General features: G+C 44.1%; 2 protein-coding genes across 2 annotated transcripts; one reads left to right on the top strand and one right to left on the bottom strand.

Annotated features, from left to right (window-relative positions):
- Positions 1-1527: 1527 nt before the first annotated feature.
- On the top strand, positions 1528-15719 carry LOC306796111 (L-threonine ammonia-lyase-like; the record flags this gene model as incomplete). The annotated part of the gene is given in 6 exon segments (XM_079294889.1): positions 1528-1565; positions 2193-2337; positions 2486-2616; positions 2701-2893; positions 2896-2950; positions 15478-15719. Coding segments are annotated over 6 exon segments (804 nt in total).
- Positions 15720-15836: 117 nt separating this feature from the next.
- Positions 15837-17619, bottom strand: tprkb (Tp53rk binding protein). The gene is made up of 4 exons (XM_079294265.1): positions 17418-17619; positions 17096-17218; positions 16639-16815; positions 15837-16518 (listed from the first exon to the last, which is right to left on the bottom strand). Exons 1-4 carry the CDS (start codon positions 17556-17558, stop codon positions 16432-16434), a joined length of 528 nt encoding a protein of 175 aa, XP_079150391.1. The 5' UTR covers positions 17559-17619; the 3' UTR covers positions 15837-16431.
- Between the last annotated feature and the right edge of the window lie 85 nt (positions 17620-17704).

The following is a 17704-nucleotide window of genomic DNA, read 5'->3' as shown; positions in this document are numbered from 1 at the left end:
CAGGTATCGATGGCTGTAACACAGGAAGCAACATCCTGGATCTCCTAGACAACAGAGACCAGAGGACCAGATGAGAAGGACGGAGGACCAGATGAGAAGGACGGATGACCACAGGACCAGATGAGAGCGGCGGTCGCCTTTCTTTCAGTGTATCAGTCATAAGATTCCATCATTGAACAATGTAAATGTTGTATCGTTGAGTTAAAAGTATTCATCTCTTGTGTTTGTGTCTCACAGGGCAGGACTCCTCTGTGCTTTTTTTCTCACTCCTAGGGCAACTGAGAGTGGACGTCTTCCAAACCATCATCCCAGGAAGACCCAGACCCACCACAGACCACTGAACCACTCTCAGCACCCCAGTGAGTCTGAGACCCAGCGAGTGACGTCCTCCCTGCCCCTCCCCTCCCCCCCCAGTAGCACAATACAAATAAATGTGACAAACTTTCAAAATGTGTCTTTGTATTTGAAACATCATATTTCTGATATAGTTCAAAAATATGACAGTGTACAACAATTAATATACAATAAATATTGTGCAAGTAATCATTTTATATCTTCTTGATTTTCATTTGACTCAAAGGCTGTTAGTACTGTTAAGGATTGATAAATATAATATTACATGTTGATATAAATAAAATAGGGAAAGCTTTAGATTACTGCCCCAACGTGCAGCATAATTCTTCCCAATTTAATTATAACTAAATCATAAATAATTGAAATCTTTACTGATTGTTAACTAGTACAGAACTGATGACACATGTAGGTGCAAGGGAACAAGCTGTGACGTTAATGAATAAGGGGGAAACAATGTGGGAACGTAATTAATTCATATCATTATTATAATTTATATTTACATTTATGAATATATATATGTATGTATATAGGAGTGTGAATGACATAAAAAAGTTATTGATAAATACATTATTTTATTTAAAAGAACTATAAATGATTGAAAATGAGTTATTTAACATAGCAACTGATTGAATTATTAACTCATTATTCATTTAGAAAAACGATATGATGAAAAAGAACTGTGAATGAATTGTTGAACATATGATTGAAAAACTGATTAAAACTAAAACCTTTACAGTATATTAATATCTGTATACAGTAATCCTTCTGAGCAGGCATCCTAGGCAGGAAACAGGAAGTCCTCTGTAGCGTAGCCCGTCTCATTTCAGAGACCGCATGGTCCAGCCTTCACGGTCCTCAAAGGACGCTGGGTCCTCCGAAGGATGCAGCCCCTGAATTGAGACACAGCTACTGACTCCAATACAGTGGCTCGGATCAAATGGTTCATCATCTGTATAGAGAGTGAAATGAACCCAACTTCTACTACTCTGGAGTTCAGGAATCAAATGAAACACCGTGCAACATTACAATTGCAACTAACTGGTGGTGAAAATCATAGCTGCTCAACATCAGTGTCCGTTATTACAAAATGGAAAGAATATGACAACAAAACAAAGCTTAAAGAGAGGGCCAAACCCCAAGGACCAGACAAGGAGGACATTCATCAGAGAGTCAATGGAGAGTCCAAAGGTGACCGTTAAAGAGCTGGAAAGGTCCACAGGGAGGACTTGAGTTTCTGTCCACGGGACCACTTTAAGCTGTTCGGTTCATTTGGTTGTTGTAAAAAGATAGAAAAGCTCCAGAACGCTTTAATTAGCAATGCCAGCTAGTGACATACAACACAGTGCAGAAGGGTTGGTGGACTGTCACTACACAAGTCCTGTTTCATGAATGGAGCATTTCTTCTTCTTTGTGTTGTTGAACAGCAGTTAGCACCAGCTGATGTGCTATACCACTGCCTTTGCATAACAGTATTATGTCGGTCAAATTCTGCATCATATTCCCCAAAACTAGTCTTGTTGAGCGGCAACGTTTGGAAACAATATGACAATATATGACAAGTCTTGTCTTTCATTTGAATTCCCACGATAATAAACAGTATAAATGGACCATGTTTACCCATATTTCTGTTCCATAAAACCATGATGAAACAAAATGCTTATTGTATTGATAAGTGTTGTTCACCTGCATCGGAAATGCTGACTTAAAGAAGTCTACTACGATCAGGTTGTGTTCGTAAATTGTATCCCATTATTCAATTTCATTTATCTTGTACAGCTCAATATCACAAATTTGCCTCAGAGGGCTTTATGATCTGTACACGTGACATCCTCTTTCAGGACCCTCGAATCGGTACAGGAACATGTCACCATGTCCGCCGGGAACTATGGGAAGTCTTTTGCGTACGCCTCGAAACACTATGGGTCAAAGGGCAAGGTGGTGATGCCCGAAACGGCCCCCGTGTCCAGATCCACCCTGATACAGGTTAGAGGTTATCTGCCGAATGCCGAATCTACGCTGTGATTTGCTTTTTGTTGTTTGTAATTTGTTTTTTCTGCACCAATCTGAAAAAAGGGCAAATTATTTTAGTTGCAGTTAAGCCGCGTTTTAAAAGTATCACTCTCGTCCTCAGAGTTTCGGGGTGGAGGTGGAGCGAGTTCCCACCTCCTGTCTGATGAATGTGGTGAACCGCTGCGTTCAGGACGGCGACATGACCTTCCTGCACTCCTACGATGACCTGGATCTAATAGCAGGACACACCAGGTACGCTCAACGGCTGACAGTGGAACAAGGAGGATTCAAACTTCTATTAGAGCAAAGTCTAAACCCGGGTTTGTGTGTGTCCAGTCTGGGTTTGGAGGTGCTGGAGGTGATCCCCGAGCCTGACGTGGTGGTGGTGTGCTGTGGTGGAGGGGGGCTGCTGGCCGGTGTGGCCGCTGCCATCAAACTGTCAGGCTGTGATAAGACCAGAATCTACGGTGTGGAACCAGATGGAGGTAAAACACGCAACAGTTTTAAAAAAAAGCATCAACTGCAGTTTTAGCAGTGGTCATGGACACCAAGAGCATCGCCTCAGGACTTGCACCACCTTTTGCAGGTATCATGTGCAAGTCATTTCTCTCAATCTTTCTGATTATCTTTCTGAGGATACTGATTGGCCGATAATTGGAGACATCGGTTGAATCTCCTGACTTAAAAATGGGTGTGACTGTGGCTGATTTCCATCCTTTTGGAAACACACATTGCCTGGGAGATTTGTTGACAATGCTTGTGATCGGGTGAGCGAGTGTGCCTTTATGTTTCTTTAGAAAAATATTGTCTGATTCACAGAGCCTGGTGGTAGCCTGGTGGTAGCTGGCATGCTACTGCTGGGGCCAGGGCCGAGCCCAGTTGTAGCTGGAATGCTACTGCCAGGGCCTGCGCTTAGCCTAGCGGCAGCTGGCATGCTACTGCTAGGGCCTGGGCCTAGCCTAGTCGTAGCTGGCATGCTACTGCTAGGGCCTGGGCCTAGCCCAGTTGTAGCTGGCATGCTAATGCTAGGGCCTGGGCCTAGCCTAGTTGTAGCTGGCATGCTACTGCTCGGGCCTGGGCCTAGCCTAGTTGTAGCTGGCATGCTACTGCTAGGGCCTGGGCCTAGCCTAGTTGTAGCTGGCATGCTACTGCTCGGGTCTGGGCCTAGCCTAGTTGTAGCTGGCATGCTACTGCTAGGGCCTGGGCCTAGCCTAGTTGTAGCTGGCATGCTACTGCTAGGGCCTGGGCCTAGCCTAGTCATAGCTGGCATGCTACTGCTAGGGCCTGGGCCTAGCCTAGTCGTAGCTGGCATGCTACTGCTAGGGCCTGGTCCTAGCCTAGTCGTAGCTGGCATGCTACTGCTAGGGCCTGGGCCCAGCCAGGTTGTAGTTGGCATGCTGATGATGGGGCCTTGGTGTAGCCTGGTGGTAGCTGGCATGCTACTGCCGGGGCCAGGGCCTAGCCCAGTTGTAGCTGGAATGCTACTGCCAGGGCCTGCGCTTAGCCTAGCGGCAGCTGGTATTCCTCTGCTAGGGCCTGGGCCTAGCCTAGTTGTAGCTGGCATGCTACTGCTAGGGCCTGGGCCTAGCCTAGTCGTAGCTGGCATGCTACTGCTAGGGCCTGGGCCTAGCCTAGTTGTAGCTGGCATGCTACTGCTAGGTCCTGGGCCCAGCCTAGTTGTAGCTGGCATGCTACTGCTAGGTCCTAGCCTAGTTGTAGCTGGCATGCTACTGCTAGGTCCTAGCCTAGTCGTAGCTGGCATGCTACTGCTAGGGCCTGGGCATAGCCTAGTCGTAGCTGGCATGCTACTGCTAGGGCCTGGGCATAGCCTAGTTGTAGCTGGCATGCTACTGCTAGGTCCTGGGCCTAGCCTAGTCGTAGCTGGCATGCTACTGCTAGGGCCTGGGCCCAGCAGGTTGTAGTTGGTATGCTGCTACTTGGGTCTGGTATTATAGTGAGAGAGACTTTCTATGTTTTGTAAATGTTGGTGCGAATGTCTCTGTTTTCTGTCCAGGCTGCTGAATGAACAAAGGGACTTGGACCTGGGCCTGGAGGAGACAAGGATTGTGCTGCAAAAGAGCTGAAGTTTAGTATTCTGTCATTAAACATGTTGTAGTATAGTATGCCATAATAAATTATTATTTAGTGTGATATAAGTGTCAAAAACAATAAAAAAATGTATATTTTCAAAAAACATCATGGCAATTTATGCTATAAAAACAATCCTAAAAATATCATAGTATGGAGTGCCATTAGTATACGTCATAAAATAGTATCCCTGAAAAAAAACATTACAGTGTGGAATAGCATATATAGTATAGAATGCCATAAATAATGTCTGAGTATAATATCTCAGAAAACGATGTATGTATGTATGTGTATATATATAGCTTGCCAAAAAAGTCATACTAAATGATGTTTTCATTTTTCCATAAAATTTCATAAAAGGTGATAGTAAAGAATGCCATAGAAAATAGAATAGATTGTCACAAAAAAAAGAGGGGGGTCGATTGGTGCTCTGGTCACTGCTTTCTTCAAACGTTGAGGATTCAAACCCGGCCCTGGCGTCTTCTATTCACTACACCACGTATAGTTCGAGCTCACTACCTCCTGTCTTCTATCGCCCTTAGCTGTCAGATGTGACTTTTCTTTTTTTTTGTATTTCAAATCTGTTGTTTAAACAAAGTGGACCTTCCTGAAACTGTCTTTTTCCGACATACTATACTATGACTTTTTATTAACGTTTTATTAACTTCGGGACTGACAACTGATACATACCTTTAGTATTCTTTCATTTGTTTGTGGAAAAATGAAATGCTTTTCTTAGCAGCCAGCTTAATTGTCTTGACATTTTTTATTTTTTAAGAAATTCTATATTATGACTTTTTTCAAGAGAGAAGGTCATTGGGTGAGAGATTGCCCTCATGAAAGAGCAGGAGGACCGTTCAGTGCAGCACCACAACATCAGCAGCACCCAAGACCGGGTCCATCTGGACCTCCTCCCATGAGACATCAACAGATGCACATGCTGTCACCAGGACCATGGGGAGGTTCAGTGTATAGCCAAGATACATAGATGATTGCCACGTGATCTCTTACAGCAGAGATATCGTGGTGAAGGGGGGATATGGTAAGGTGTAAAACATTGTTTTGTAGACCCACATTTAGAATAGTTTCCAGTAAAGATGCTACTCAAAGTTTTTGAGATTAATAACGTCATGATAAACCACAACTTTTGAATTTAAATACAGCAAAATCCAAGTCTAACTCAGTGATAGGTCCTAGTCTAGACTTGCTAGCTCTAGAAATTGAGAAATATACGGGAGCTCTAACTAACATGAGCCGAGTTTTGTTTTCTCAGGTGACAAACGCAGAAGCAGCAGCTGACGAAAGGAAGCAGCCTCCTGACGTGTCACCAGGCAGTCTGGTGTGGATAAAAGTCCACAAGCGCAGGTGGAGTGAACCAAGGTGGACAGGTCCATGGGAGGTAGTATTGGCAACCTCACTCACTGTACAGCAGCAAAGGTAACGAGTAAGACACTCGCAGAGACAGGATTGAATATCAAACAGGCAAAATTTGACGCTAAAGACACCTCAAAAGAGGGGTTAGACAGTACTGAGAATGACGTTTCCCCCACAGGTTAAGCGAGGGCGTCCATTAGGACACTCTAGGTTCAGTGGGTTATGGAAGTCGGTAATTATTTTCTTCCTGACTTCAGCAGTTTCCCTCTTAGTATGGGGAATTAAAAACAGACAGGAACCAGAACACATGCATGACTACATCAAGATTCGAAATGTAGCCTCAGTAGCTAATCAAACCGATCTCCGACCACGTAGAGAGGCTTCTCTGACGACACTCACCTATGAAAATGTAACTCTCACTCTTACGTTCAAAGAAGGTACAACATCAACGGTCCAGTTTGACTTCTGTGAAGTAGTTTCCTGTCCCAAGTATGAACACACCTACGGTTGGATGACCAAAACCGTGTGCATCATAACTGACCAGTGTGGGCCCGCCACAAATAAGTATGGTAAGCTGTTATCATATTATGACTGTGATTGTGAAGACTAGGGATGGGCAATGATGAACACAGGCGGCGAGGGTTTAGGAAAAGACCCCAGGCCTTAAAGACCGACTAAAGATGTTAAATGCCCCATCTTCTTATCACATGTGTAGAAAGGGGGTGGGTAGGTGTAATCCTTTAAGACTTACCTTAACAGACCCAAAATTGACTGACGGAGGACTTTACGTAGTACAGGGTAAGGCAACTACTGATAGTCCTGCCCCACAAGGGCTCATTAGGATTATTGTTAAGCCTGCCAAAAAGATCATGGATGATCAGGTTCGACATACGACTGACTCAGAGAATGAGGTACCGGGGGTGGAAACTGGAATGGCGGATGGGAATTTATGGTGGGTACAATATACGGCTTCAAGTCAGAGAAGTACAGATTGTATTGTGTGTTCAGGACCGAGACCCTAGCAACACCAGTTCCTTCAAGATTTAGACCCCTAAGCCCTGAATTTAGTTGTGTTTTAACTCTGTTTACTGATGTTTCGGTAACGTTTTTAGCGCCGTGTGACTGAAAAGCTATCAGTCCACGTGTGCTGGCCTGCTCCACTTTCATTGTGAGGAGATTTTCCCTCCACAATATCCATGGTGGAAGTGTGGGGAGACACTGAAAAAGCTGCGTTTTACACTCTAGGAGGAGCTCGCCATGCTTTTTTTAATGGAATATTCAGGTCATCGGGTCATACTTGCATTTACAATCTCACCCAGGAAGAGATGGGCGCTTGCATTCGAGTTACCTGATCTCATGATGGCTTTTTGGTCCCATTTTCTAACAAGGCCCTACTTGTAAAGGAAAAAGAGCTGAGACTTCGTCAACTAATCACCAAATAAATTCTTAATTGATTCATAGCTCGAGTAATTTTACAAGCAATATACCAGCTTCACAAATGTGCAGATATGAAAGAAAACTGGATATCTTTTATCTTTCAGCTGTTAGTTTGACACAACAACAAATTTGAACAGATGACTTTTGGCTGCATGAAACCATTTTCTGATATTTAAATGTGTTTATGTAACACCCGTCCCATGTAGCTATATAATATTATGTGAATCTGCTAGGTTGTAGTGGTACTATGGGCGGGGTCCTGGGTGCAGTTGTAATCGTAATGGCACCATTACCTGTTCTGATACATGAATATACTTATTCTTACAACTTTTGTTCCTTTATTATGAAAACTAAAATAACTGGTGGTGCCTCCAATATAATTAAGTAAATAAAAGGTCTGTGCCTCTTAAGTCCTTTTATCTTGTGTTTTAAGTGTATTTTACCCCTTTTAACCAGCTCTTATCAAAACATGAATGTGATTGACTTTAACACATCAAATATACTTCAAAGGCATTAGAAAAACTGTTTGGCATTTATTACATGCGGTCATCCATATACTGTGCACCCACAGTCCCACACACACAATCAGAGTAACAGAAAAACCCTCGTTGCAGGCCTGAGTCGTGGTTTGGGAGCGTAGAGGCCTAAAAACTGTAATGGCCGCTTCACTTGTTCACACAAGCAATAAACAAAAAAGCACGTGCACGTTTGTCAGTACTCACGAATCCAAGGCATATTCAGAGGGGAAAGTGAGGGGAAGATGGGTAATGGATGGCAGGCAGGGCACAGAAGAAACAGCAGCAACAGTCTACAGCAGCTCACACACACGCGGGAAACAGTTCTCCATTGTGGTCCCAAGGAGCTTTCCCGATCCTCACTTACAGTTGCAAACGTCCATCTCTTGAATCAGATAAATCAGCTACGCAACAAGTCCATACACTGGTGATGTTACGAGATGTGCCGACGCTTCGAAGCCTCACTGCCCGGCTGTACCACTTGACTGCTTCAGGAAGTGGCTCAGATTTTGCCGGGAGGTTTGACAGCAATATAAACCCCTCAGGCTCCATTCAAAATGTGGGTTGTTGGTGGAGAGTTGCGGTCAGTTGAGAGTTTGGATAGTTTGGATAGCGTTTATATAGTTTGGAGAGTTTAGAGAGAGAGAGATAGTTTAATATGTATATATATTTACTTAATCTCTCTCTCTCTCTCTCTCGTTTCCAATACAGATTTGTTGTATTAGAATAAGCAGAGACGGGTTGTGTAATGTTTACAACTCACAGCTGTACTGAATGGTAATATAGCACTGAAAGATAAAATAAAAATAACTAGTATAAATCAAATAAATATATTATATTGTAAGCTATTGTGTTGAGCAGGTTAAGAAGCAGGGTTCCTGTATATGTGTTGTGTGCTTTTATTGTGAAGGAGGAGACGGAAGTAGAGGAAGAGGAAAGAGGTTCGGAGAGAGTGTGTGACGAGAAATAAAGTGGCTGCCGTCTTGGCGCTGAATGCAGAGCCCCGTGTCTGTTATTTTATTATTATCATAAAGTATATGCGCAACGTAAACCCTCGGCTACAATACATAAGAGAAAATAATTAATATTTCTCTATTTCTGTCTTGGCTAATCACACGCACGCACTCACACACGCACGCGTCACTGAATGCCATGGAAACGGACCTGACCGAGGTTACTTAAGGCCTCAGAACATTCGAATCCTCACTCTGCACTTGGACCTGAGCGTAAACAACTCTTGTACATACCGTGGAGAGCCTACTCTTTGAGTTTTTAACTTCTTGAGAAAAGCTACTTGTTACAAAACTTGTTGGAGAAACTGCTAGATCGCTACTTTCGTGGACAACAGAAGCGCCTGACGATCTTTGGCTGAAGCAAGAGCACCTGCGGGAAGTGTGCTGTGAGAGATGGCTCGTCCCTGTGCGGGTCAGTCAACTTTTACATTTATTTTAGCATTTTGCTTTTGATTCACCCTCTTCAAAGCATTTAAAGCATTCTCAGTTTAGAAATCAGTGAAAGGTGAACAGTTGACACTGTATTATCAGGCCTGTCGGAAACAGACACTCGTATAAACTGATTATTTGAGTGACATAATGTCTTAAATGTTGCGGGATGTCTGTGGAATGTGTTCACAACAGTGTAGATGTTTTATTAAACACAGTTATTTTGGTTTGAAGCCATCAAATCTTCCTATTTTAACATTAAAATGTATATTTCTGAAAACGGAACACTTTCATAAAATGCTAAATAAATGCTGAAGTTGGTAACCATGGTTACGTCCACACAAATGCAAAATATACGTCTTTGTCCAGAGCTCACGAGTACTCAACAGTCGTTAATTGACCTGCTGACTGACTGATTAGCAGCTGGAATCTGAATCCAGAGCAGAAACGTGTGAAAAGCCCGTTCGTAAAAGCGCGTGGCCAGCTGCTCCTCTCACCTACTCTGTTGTTTCGGACATATAATAATAACAGTAATAAGGATAATATCTATAACGACAGCAACAATATTTATTGCTTTTATCATTATTAATATAGTTGTGTTATGTGTTCAAACGAACAGAGGCAGAGCTGCACTGTGTTTGCTATAAATGTTTAAAGGTGAACCCTCTTGTGTGTTGGGGACTTTATGTGAGTTGTGTAGTACTGTACTGAGTTACTTTATGGCTCTGTCGTCTTTTCTAATTTGAACTTTGATTATTGCTTCATGTAATCCAGAAATATTTCATGTTATGAGAAATCCTGACAGTTTAAATGTTTCCCTCTCAGCTGGTGTCGACTACGTCGTGGAACGTCCTGCACAAGACGGCCTCCCTGAAGTCATCAGGATCCTCGACGACGATGACCAAGTATGTGATCTCCCAATCCTGATTTCTTGCGTTGTGGGTGGAGTTCAGGTGGAGCCAGGCGTGGTGGGTGGAGGTCAGGTGGAGCCAGGCGTGGTGGGTGGAGGTCAGGTGGAGCCAGGCGTGGTGGGTGGAGGTCAGGTGGAGCCAGGCGTGGTGGGTGGAGGTCAGGTGGAGCCAGGCGTGGTGGGTGGAGGTCAGGTGCAGCCAGGCGTGGTGGGTGGAGGTCAGGTGGAGCCAGGCGTGGTGGGTGGAGGTCAGGTGGAGCCAGGCGTGGTGGGTGGAGGTCAGGTGGAATGCCTCGTGTTGGGTGTACAAAATCAGAGGGGGCTCGTCGTTGTGGGTGACGCTGAGATGCTCCGCCATGTTCGCGAGTTGCTTCAGGTGGTCTTCAGGGACGATGAGGACGAGGAGGACGAGGACGGCAACGATTCCGGGTACGATGACTCCTGCGATGACCTGCCGGAAGTGGACGATGTGGAGGAAGATGATCATGAACAGGACCGTGTTCGTTTCGCTCGACGCTTTGATGTGGACCGTCCTCAAGATGCTCCGCCCCCAGTCCCCCAGAGGTCAGAAGAGTCCACCAAGAGGAGCAGGGAAGAGGACCACACGGAGCAGGCGAGTGTGAAGAGGCAGAGGACCGGTGAGGACGACCACGAGGACGCGACCCCCTCCACTTCAGGCCTCGGATCCTCCATGAAGAGGACCAGAGAAGAGGACGACAGGGAGTCGGCACCCTCCACTTCAGCCTTCGGTCCCCCCACAAAGAAGAGCCGGGCAGATGACTACAGATGGTCTCCAGAGTCTCCACCCTCCACTTCAGGCCTCAGCTTCCCCCCACCCAGAAGATACTGGCAGCCGGCTGAAGACAGCGACTCGGATTGAGACCGACAGCCTTCCCTTGCGTCTGGCGGGGTTGGCGATAGGCAGCATCCTGCAGCAGAGCTTTTAAATATCTCTTATTTCTTGATTTTCCATTTTCCGGATCGACACCGGAGAGGAGAGCAGGGGGAACACGGGTAACACACAACGGGTCAAACAGGGATCCTGACAGGTTGTTCACTTTACTCACGACTCGGATTGAGACCGACAGCCTTCCCTTGCGTCTGGCGGGGTTGGCGATAGGCAGCATCCTGCAGCAGAGCTTTTTAAGATCTCTTCTTTCTTGATTTTCCATTTGAAAAATGGTTGATGCTCGACGCAGAGTAAGTGAGCAGTGAAGAGTCTGTCACGGGAGTTCAAGATCAGGACCCAACAGCAAGACTACAGGACACAGAATCTGGTAAAACAGATTTTATTTGACCAACATAAAGGACAGGAATGTGTGGAGCCCGTGGTCCGGCACAGGGTGCAGGCCGGATCGACTGTGTGATGTCCCGTGGATCGATACCGGAGAGGAGAGCAGGGGGAACACGGGTAACACACAACGGGTCAGACAGGGATCCTGACAGGTTGTTCACTTTACTCACGACTCGGATTGAGACCGACAGCATGTTTGCTGCAGGATTGTAAAACCTTTACGTCTGGCAGGACTGATAAAGCACCAGACAGCCTTCCCTTGCGTCTGGCGGGGTTGGCGATAGGCAGCATCCTGCAGCAGAGCTTTTAAATATCTCTTATTTCTTGATTTTCCATTTGAAAAATGGTTGATGCTGGACGCAGAGTAAGTGAGCAGTGAAGATTCTGTCACGGGAGTTCAAGATCAGGACCCAACAGCAAGACTACAGGACACAGAATCTGGTAAAACAGATTTTATTTGACCAACAAAAGTGATGGTGCCCCGTGAGTGGTTTAGGCTCTGCATCTCCTTCTCCACAGTTCTTCTCCGTGTGTTTCTTGGTCGGCCTCTTTTTCTTTTCCCTTCTGGTGTCCAATGTAAGGCTGTTCTTGTAATATCAGCAGGATATTTTCTCAACACATGTCCCATCCATCCCCATCTTCTGCTCATTAGTATGGTCTCCATGCATTCTTGTTGGCATTTGTCATACAGTTCTTTATTTGAAATGCTGTTTGGCCAGAAAATGTGCAGTATTCGTCTTAAACTCTTGGTGTGGAAGGTTGATAGTCTGTTGAGGTCTTCTTGTGTCATTCTGCAGCATTCAGAACCGTACAATAGGGTGGATAAAACACTGCTCTGATACAATTTAAGTTTGGTCTTGATGGCGTACTGCTGTGACCTCCAAATGTTGGCTTGTATCAGACAGAGGTATGGTAAAAATTACTAACGTTCTGAAAAGTTTTCCAAGTCTCTTTTACTCAGGTATCGATGGCTGTAACACAGGAAGCAACATCCTGGATCTCCTAGACAACAGAGACCAGAGGACCAGATGAGAAGGACGGAGGACCAGATGAGAAGGACGGATGACCACAGGACCAGATGGAGAGCGGCGGTCGCCTTTCTTTCAGTGTATCAGTCATAAGATTCCATCATTGAACAATGTAAATGTTGTATCGTTGAGTTAAAAGTATTCATCTCTTGTGTTTGTGTCTCACAGGGCAGGACTCCTCTGTGCTTTTTTTCTCACTCCTGGGGCAACTGAGAGTGGACGTCTTCCAAATCCATCATCCCAGGAAGACCCAGACCCACCACAGACCACTGAACCACTCTCAGCACCCCAGTGAGTCTGAGACCCAGCGAGTGACGTCCTCCCTGCCCCTCCCTGCCCCCCCCCCCCCCCCCCAGTAGCACAATACAAATAAATGTGACAAACTTTCAAAATGTGTCTTTGTATTTGAAACATCATATTTCTGATATAGTTCAAAAATATGACAGTGTACAACAATTAATATACAATAAATATAAATATATCTTCTTGATTTTCATTTGACTCAAAGGCTGTTAATACTGTTAAGGATTGATAAATATAATATTACATGTTGATATAAATAAAACAGGGAAAGCTTTAGATTACTGCCCCAACGTGCAGCATAATTCTTCCCAATTTAATTATAACTAAATCATAAATAATTGAAATCTTTACTGATTGTTAACTAGTACAGAACTGATGACACATGTAGGTGCAAGGGAACAAGCTGTGACGTTAATGAATAAGGGGGAAACAATGTGGGAACGTAATTAATTCATATCATTATTATAATTTATATTTACATTTATGAATATATATATATGTATGTATATAGGAGTGTGAATGACATAAAAAAGTTATTGATAAATACATTTTATTTACAAGAACTATAAATGATTGAAAATGAGTTATTTAACATAGCAACTGATTGAATTATTAACTCATTATTCATTTAGAAAAACGATATGATGAAAAAGAACTGTGAATGAATTGTTGAACATATGATTGAAAAACTGATTAAAACTAAAACCGTTACAGTATATTAATATCTGTATACAGTAATCCTTCTGAGCAGGCATCCTAGGCAGGAAACAGGAAGTCCTCTGTAGCGTAGGCCGTCTCATTTCGGAGACCGCATGGTCCAGCCTTCACGGTCCTCAAAGGACGCTGGGTCCTCCGAAGGATGCAGCCCCTGAATTGAGACACAGCTACTGACTCCAATACAGTGGCTCGGATCAAATGGTTCATCATCTGTATCGAGAGTGAAATGAACCCAACTTCTACTACTCTGGAGTTCAGGAATTAAATGAAACACCGTGCAACATTTTAATTGCAACTAACTGGTGGTGAAAATCATAGCTGCTCAACATCAGTGTCCGTTATTACAAAATGGAAAGAATATGACAACAAAACAAAGCTTAAAGAGAGGGCCAAACCCCAAGGACCAGACAAGGAGGACATTCATCAGAGAGGCAATGGAGAGTCCAAAGGTGACCGTTAAAGAGCTGGAAAGGTCCACAGGGAGGACTTGAGTTTCTGTCCACGGGACCACTTTAAGCTGTTCGGTTCATTTGGTTGTTGTAAAAAGATAGAAAAGCTCCAGAACGCTTTAATTAGCAATGCCAGCTAGTGACATACAACACAGTGCAGAAGGGTTGGTGGACTGTCACTACACAAGTCCTGTTTCATGAATGGAGCATTTCTTCTTCTTTGTGTTGTTGAACAGCAGTTAGCACCAGCTGATGTGCTATACCACCGCCTTTGCATAACAGTATTATGTCAGTCAAATTCTGCATCATATTCCCCAAAACTAGTCTTGTTGAGCGGCAACGTTTGGAAACAATATGACAATATATGACAAGTCTTGTCCTTCATTTGAATTCCCACGATAATAAACAGTATAAATGGACCATGTTTACCCATATTTCTGTTCCATAAAACCATGATGAAACAAAATGCTTATTGTATTGATAAGTGTTGTTCACCTGCATCGGAAATGCTGACTTAAAGAAGTCTACTGCGATCAGGTTGTGTTCGTAAATTGTATCCCATTATTCAATTTAATTTATCTTGTACAGCTCAATATCACAAATTTGCCTCAGAGGGCTTTATGATCTGTACACGTGACATCCTCTGTCAGGACCCTCGAATCGGTACAGGAACATGTCACCATGTCCCCCGGGAACTATGGGAAGTCTTTTGCGTAGGCCTCGAAACACTATGGGTCAAAGGGCAAGGTGGTGATGCCCGAAACGGCCCCCGTGTCCAGATCCACCCTGATACAGGTTAGAGGTTATCTGCCGACTGCCGAATCTACGCTGTGATTTGCTTTTTGTTGTTTGTAATTTGTTTTTTCTGCACCAATCTGAAAAAAGGGCAAATTATTTTAGTTGCAGTTAAGCCGCGTTTTAAAAGTATCACTCTCGTCCTCAGAGTTTCGGGGTGGAGGTGGAGCGAGTTCCCACCTCCTGTCTGATGAATGTGGTGAACCGCTGCGTTCAGGACGGCGACATGACCTTCCTGCACTCCTACGATGACCTGGATCTAATAGCAGGACACACCAGGTACGCTCAACGGCTGACAGTGGAACAAGGAGGATTCAAACTTCTATTAGAGCAAAGTCTAAACCCGGGTTTGTGTGTGTCCAGTCTGGGTTTGGAGGTGCTGGAGGTGATCCCCGAGCCTGACGTGGTGGTGGTGTGCTGTGGTGGAGGGGGGCTGCTGGCCGGTGTGGCCGCTGCCATCAAACTATCAGGCTGTGATAAGACCAGAATCTACGGTGTGGAACCAGATGGAGGTAAAACACGCAACAGTTAAAAAAAAAAGCATCAACTGCAGTTTTAGCAGTGGTCATGGACACCAAGAGCATCGCCTCAGGACTTGCACCACCTTTTGCAGGTATCATGTGAAAGTCATTTCTCTCAATCTTTCTCTCTGTGGCTTTAAATTATGAGATGCTTTAACTTAGATTCAGGCTCATGGCCTCAGACCTTCTTAATTGTTACCGATAGTAATTCGTGACTCTCTCCTTTTCTTTGCATTGCAGGAACACTGCCCTTCGAGTTGTGTCAGCGTTACGTGGAGGGGATTGTCCTCATAAACGATGACGAGATCAAGGCGGCCGTGTCCACCCTCTACAGGTCCGGCCTTGTGGTGGAGCCGTCGGGCTGCGCCGCGTTCGCCGCCATCGTTAACGACAAGATACCCGAGCTGGAGGGGAAGAGCGTGGTGTGCATCCTCAGCGGAGGGAACATTGGAAAGGACGAGCTCGTTAACTTCCCAGGCTGACACATGTACACTACTATAATGTGACTTATCTTCGTGGGAAAATAAAAATAAAACACGATTCAGGTCTTCTGATGTTGAAAATCGAAATAATTTCAGTGCTCATGTCATTGAGAGAACGTGAATGTTTTATGTGAGTGAAGTGAAGAGACATTTTACATTTGGTTACAGAATTACTTTCAATGTGATTTAAAAGATCAAAGCTGCATCCAAATGTTTTAGACCACCAGTACATTTGATATTCTTGACTTCTTCGGCTGAGAGGGTTTGACTGAATCTTTCATGGCTTGAGATCTGGCTGATATTTGGCCCAGAGCATTTTTGATTCATTATTCACCAACTGCTGGCATGAGACTAGTTTTAAATCAACTGTCCCTAAACCCAGAGTCCACCTTCAAACTTTTAGACACAAAAATAACTTTCTCCAAAAAGGTACAAATGACTGAAGCATGAAAAGTTGCTGTGGGAACTCTAGACAAAGGAAAACAAGTGTTGTGACAACTATATTGAAAAAAAGACACGTCCATGAAAAGATATATGAAAAATAAGATGTATTTTCTTTTCAGCTGGTTTACTTTCAATTAATTTGAGTTTGTGTGGAGACAAGGTTTGCATATTTTAGGACAGCAGGAAAGACTTATCAATATGAATCCAGATCTCATAAAAAAAGGCGACCATTTGTTTTTGTTTTTTAAAGTCCTTTTTCCCGTCGTAGCTACATGATGTCCTTCGAGGCCATCCTGCATACAACCGCGTCCAGCAGAGTCCCACACTTCTCCTCCTGGGGGGTGATTTTATAAAGCTAAACAAAGACAACAAAAAGTGTAAGATTAAAAGATATGTCACTCTAGTGAAGAAAAAAAAACAACAGCGCAAGTCCAGATAGCATGAGTCACATTAAATGAAGGCAGAGATGGAGAACCTTTTTGATTTTGGCATGATCTGTCAGCGAGGAAACATCTTCTGCTGGAACCTGGCGTCCGCTCACCCTGGCTGTGATGTCTGACAGCAGCTGGGGCTCGTCTTTGTCGTGAACCAGGACCACCAGGACGGAGTCATCACCATCGGAGCTCCCGAACCTTTTGAACGCCTCTGAGATCTGCATCAGGGAAAGGCATAATCAAATATGATGCATTTCTGATTTGAGTTTGTTCATGTACGTTCGGGGCCCATTTATCTGATGCTATAGTAGAATGATATAATGCATTTCCATGTCTAAATATGAAATAGTGCAGCTGCAATAAGCTAGCAGGGCAATGTTGAAAATAACAAGTATTCTTGCACGTCTCAATTAGGTGCCGTTTTAACAAGAAGAAGCATTTTCAGATCACAAATAGATAATGATGTAAAGAAAATGAAGCTCGGTTCTGGGTACTTACATTATTAGTAGGTGACAGATTGAAGATTATTTCTGAGTACAGGCTTCTAGTCTTCATTTTCCCAATTTTCTGTAAGTTGACAGCCTTGTTGGCAGCTACCAGCACTTGGAAAGGATTCACCAGCTGCAAATGAAAAAGAGGCAGACGATGAATGAGGCGCCACCGTTTAACTGGCCACTTTAATTTCTCATTTGGTATAAAAGATAGCTCTGCGTGGAAAGGAATGCTCTTATTAGATCATGAATACATACCAGAACATGCATAATGTACATTAGTTTGATACAAACAAACACGTTGCTAAAGCTGAATAAAAACATCTCACCATCGTCGGGTTAATCAGGGCACCCTTTATTTTACCCTCCACCGCACACTGTCTCAACTCTGCGGCATTTTTGACCTCCTTGAAAAGCATTTGAGTCACCCTGTGGTCGGGGAAGAGCTCTAGTTCGTGTGTTACATGCATGTTGGAAAACTATGAAGACAATTACGATTTCCGCGGTTCACGTGAACGTCCGCACACGAGGGGGAACCATAACACGGTGACACCGCATTGGAGCTAAGTTCCTGTTTCAGGAAAACGGCTCCAAAAACTAAAAAAAACGACATATT

Source organism: Melanostigma gelatinosum (assembly GCF_949748355.1).
Source record: "Melanostigma gelatinosum genome assembly, chromosome: 22".
Classification (NCBI taxonomy): domain Eukaryota; kingdom Metazoa; phylum Chordata; class Actinopteri; order Perciformes; family Zoarcidae; genus Melanostigma; species Melanostigma gelatinosum.
Note: the sequence above shows the minus strand (reverse complement) of the source record. Positions and strands in the feature narration are given on the sequence as shown.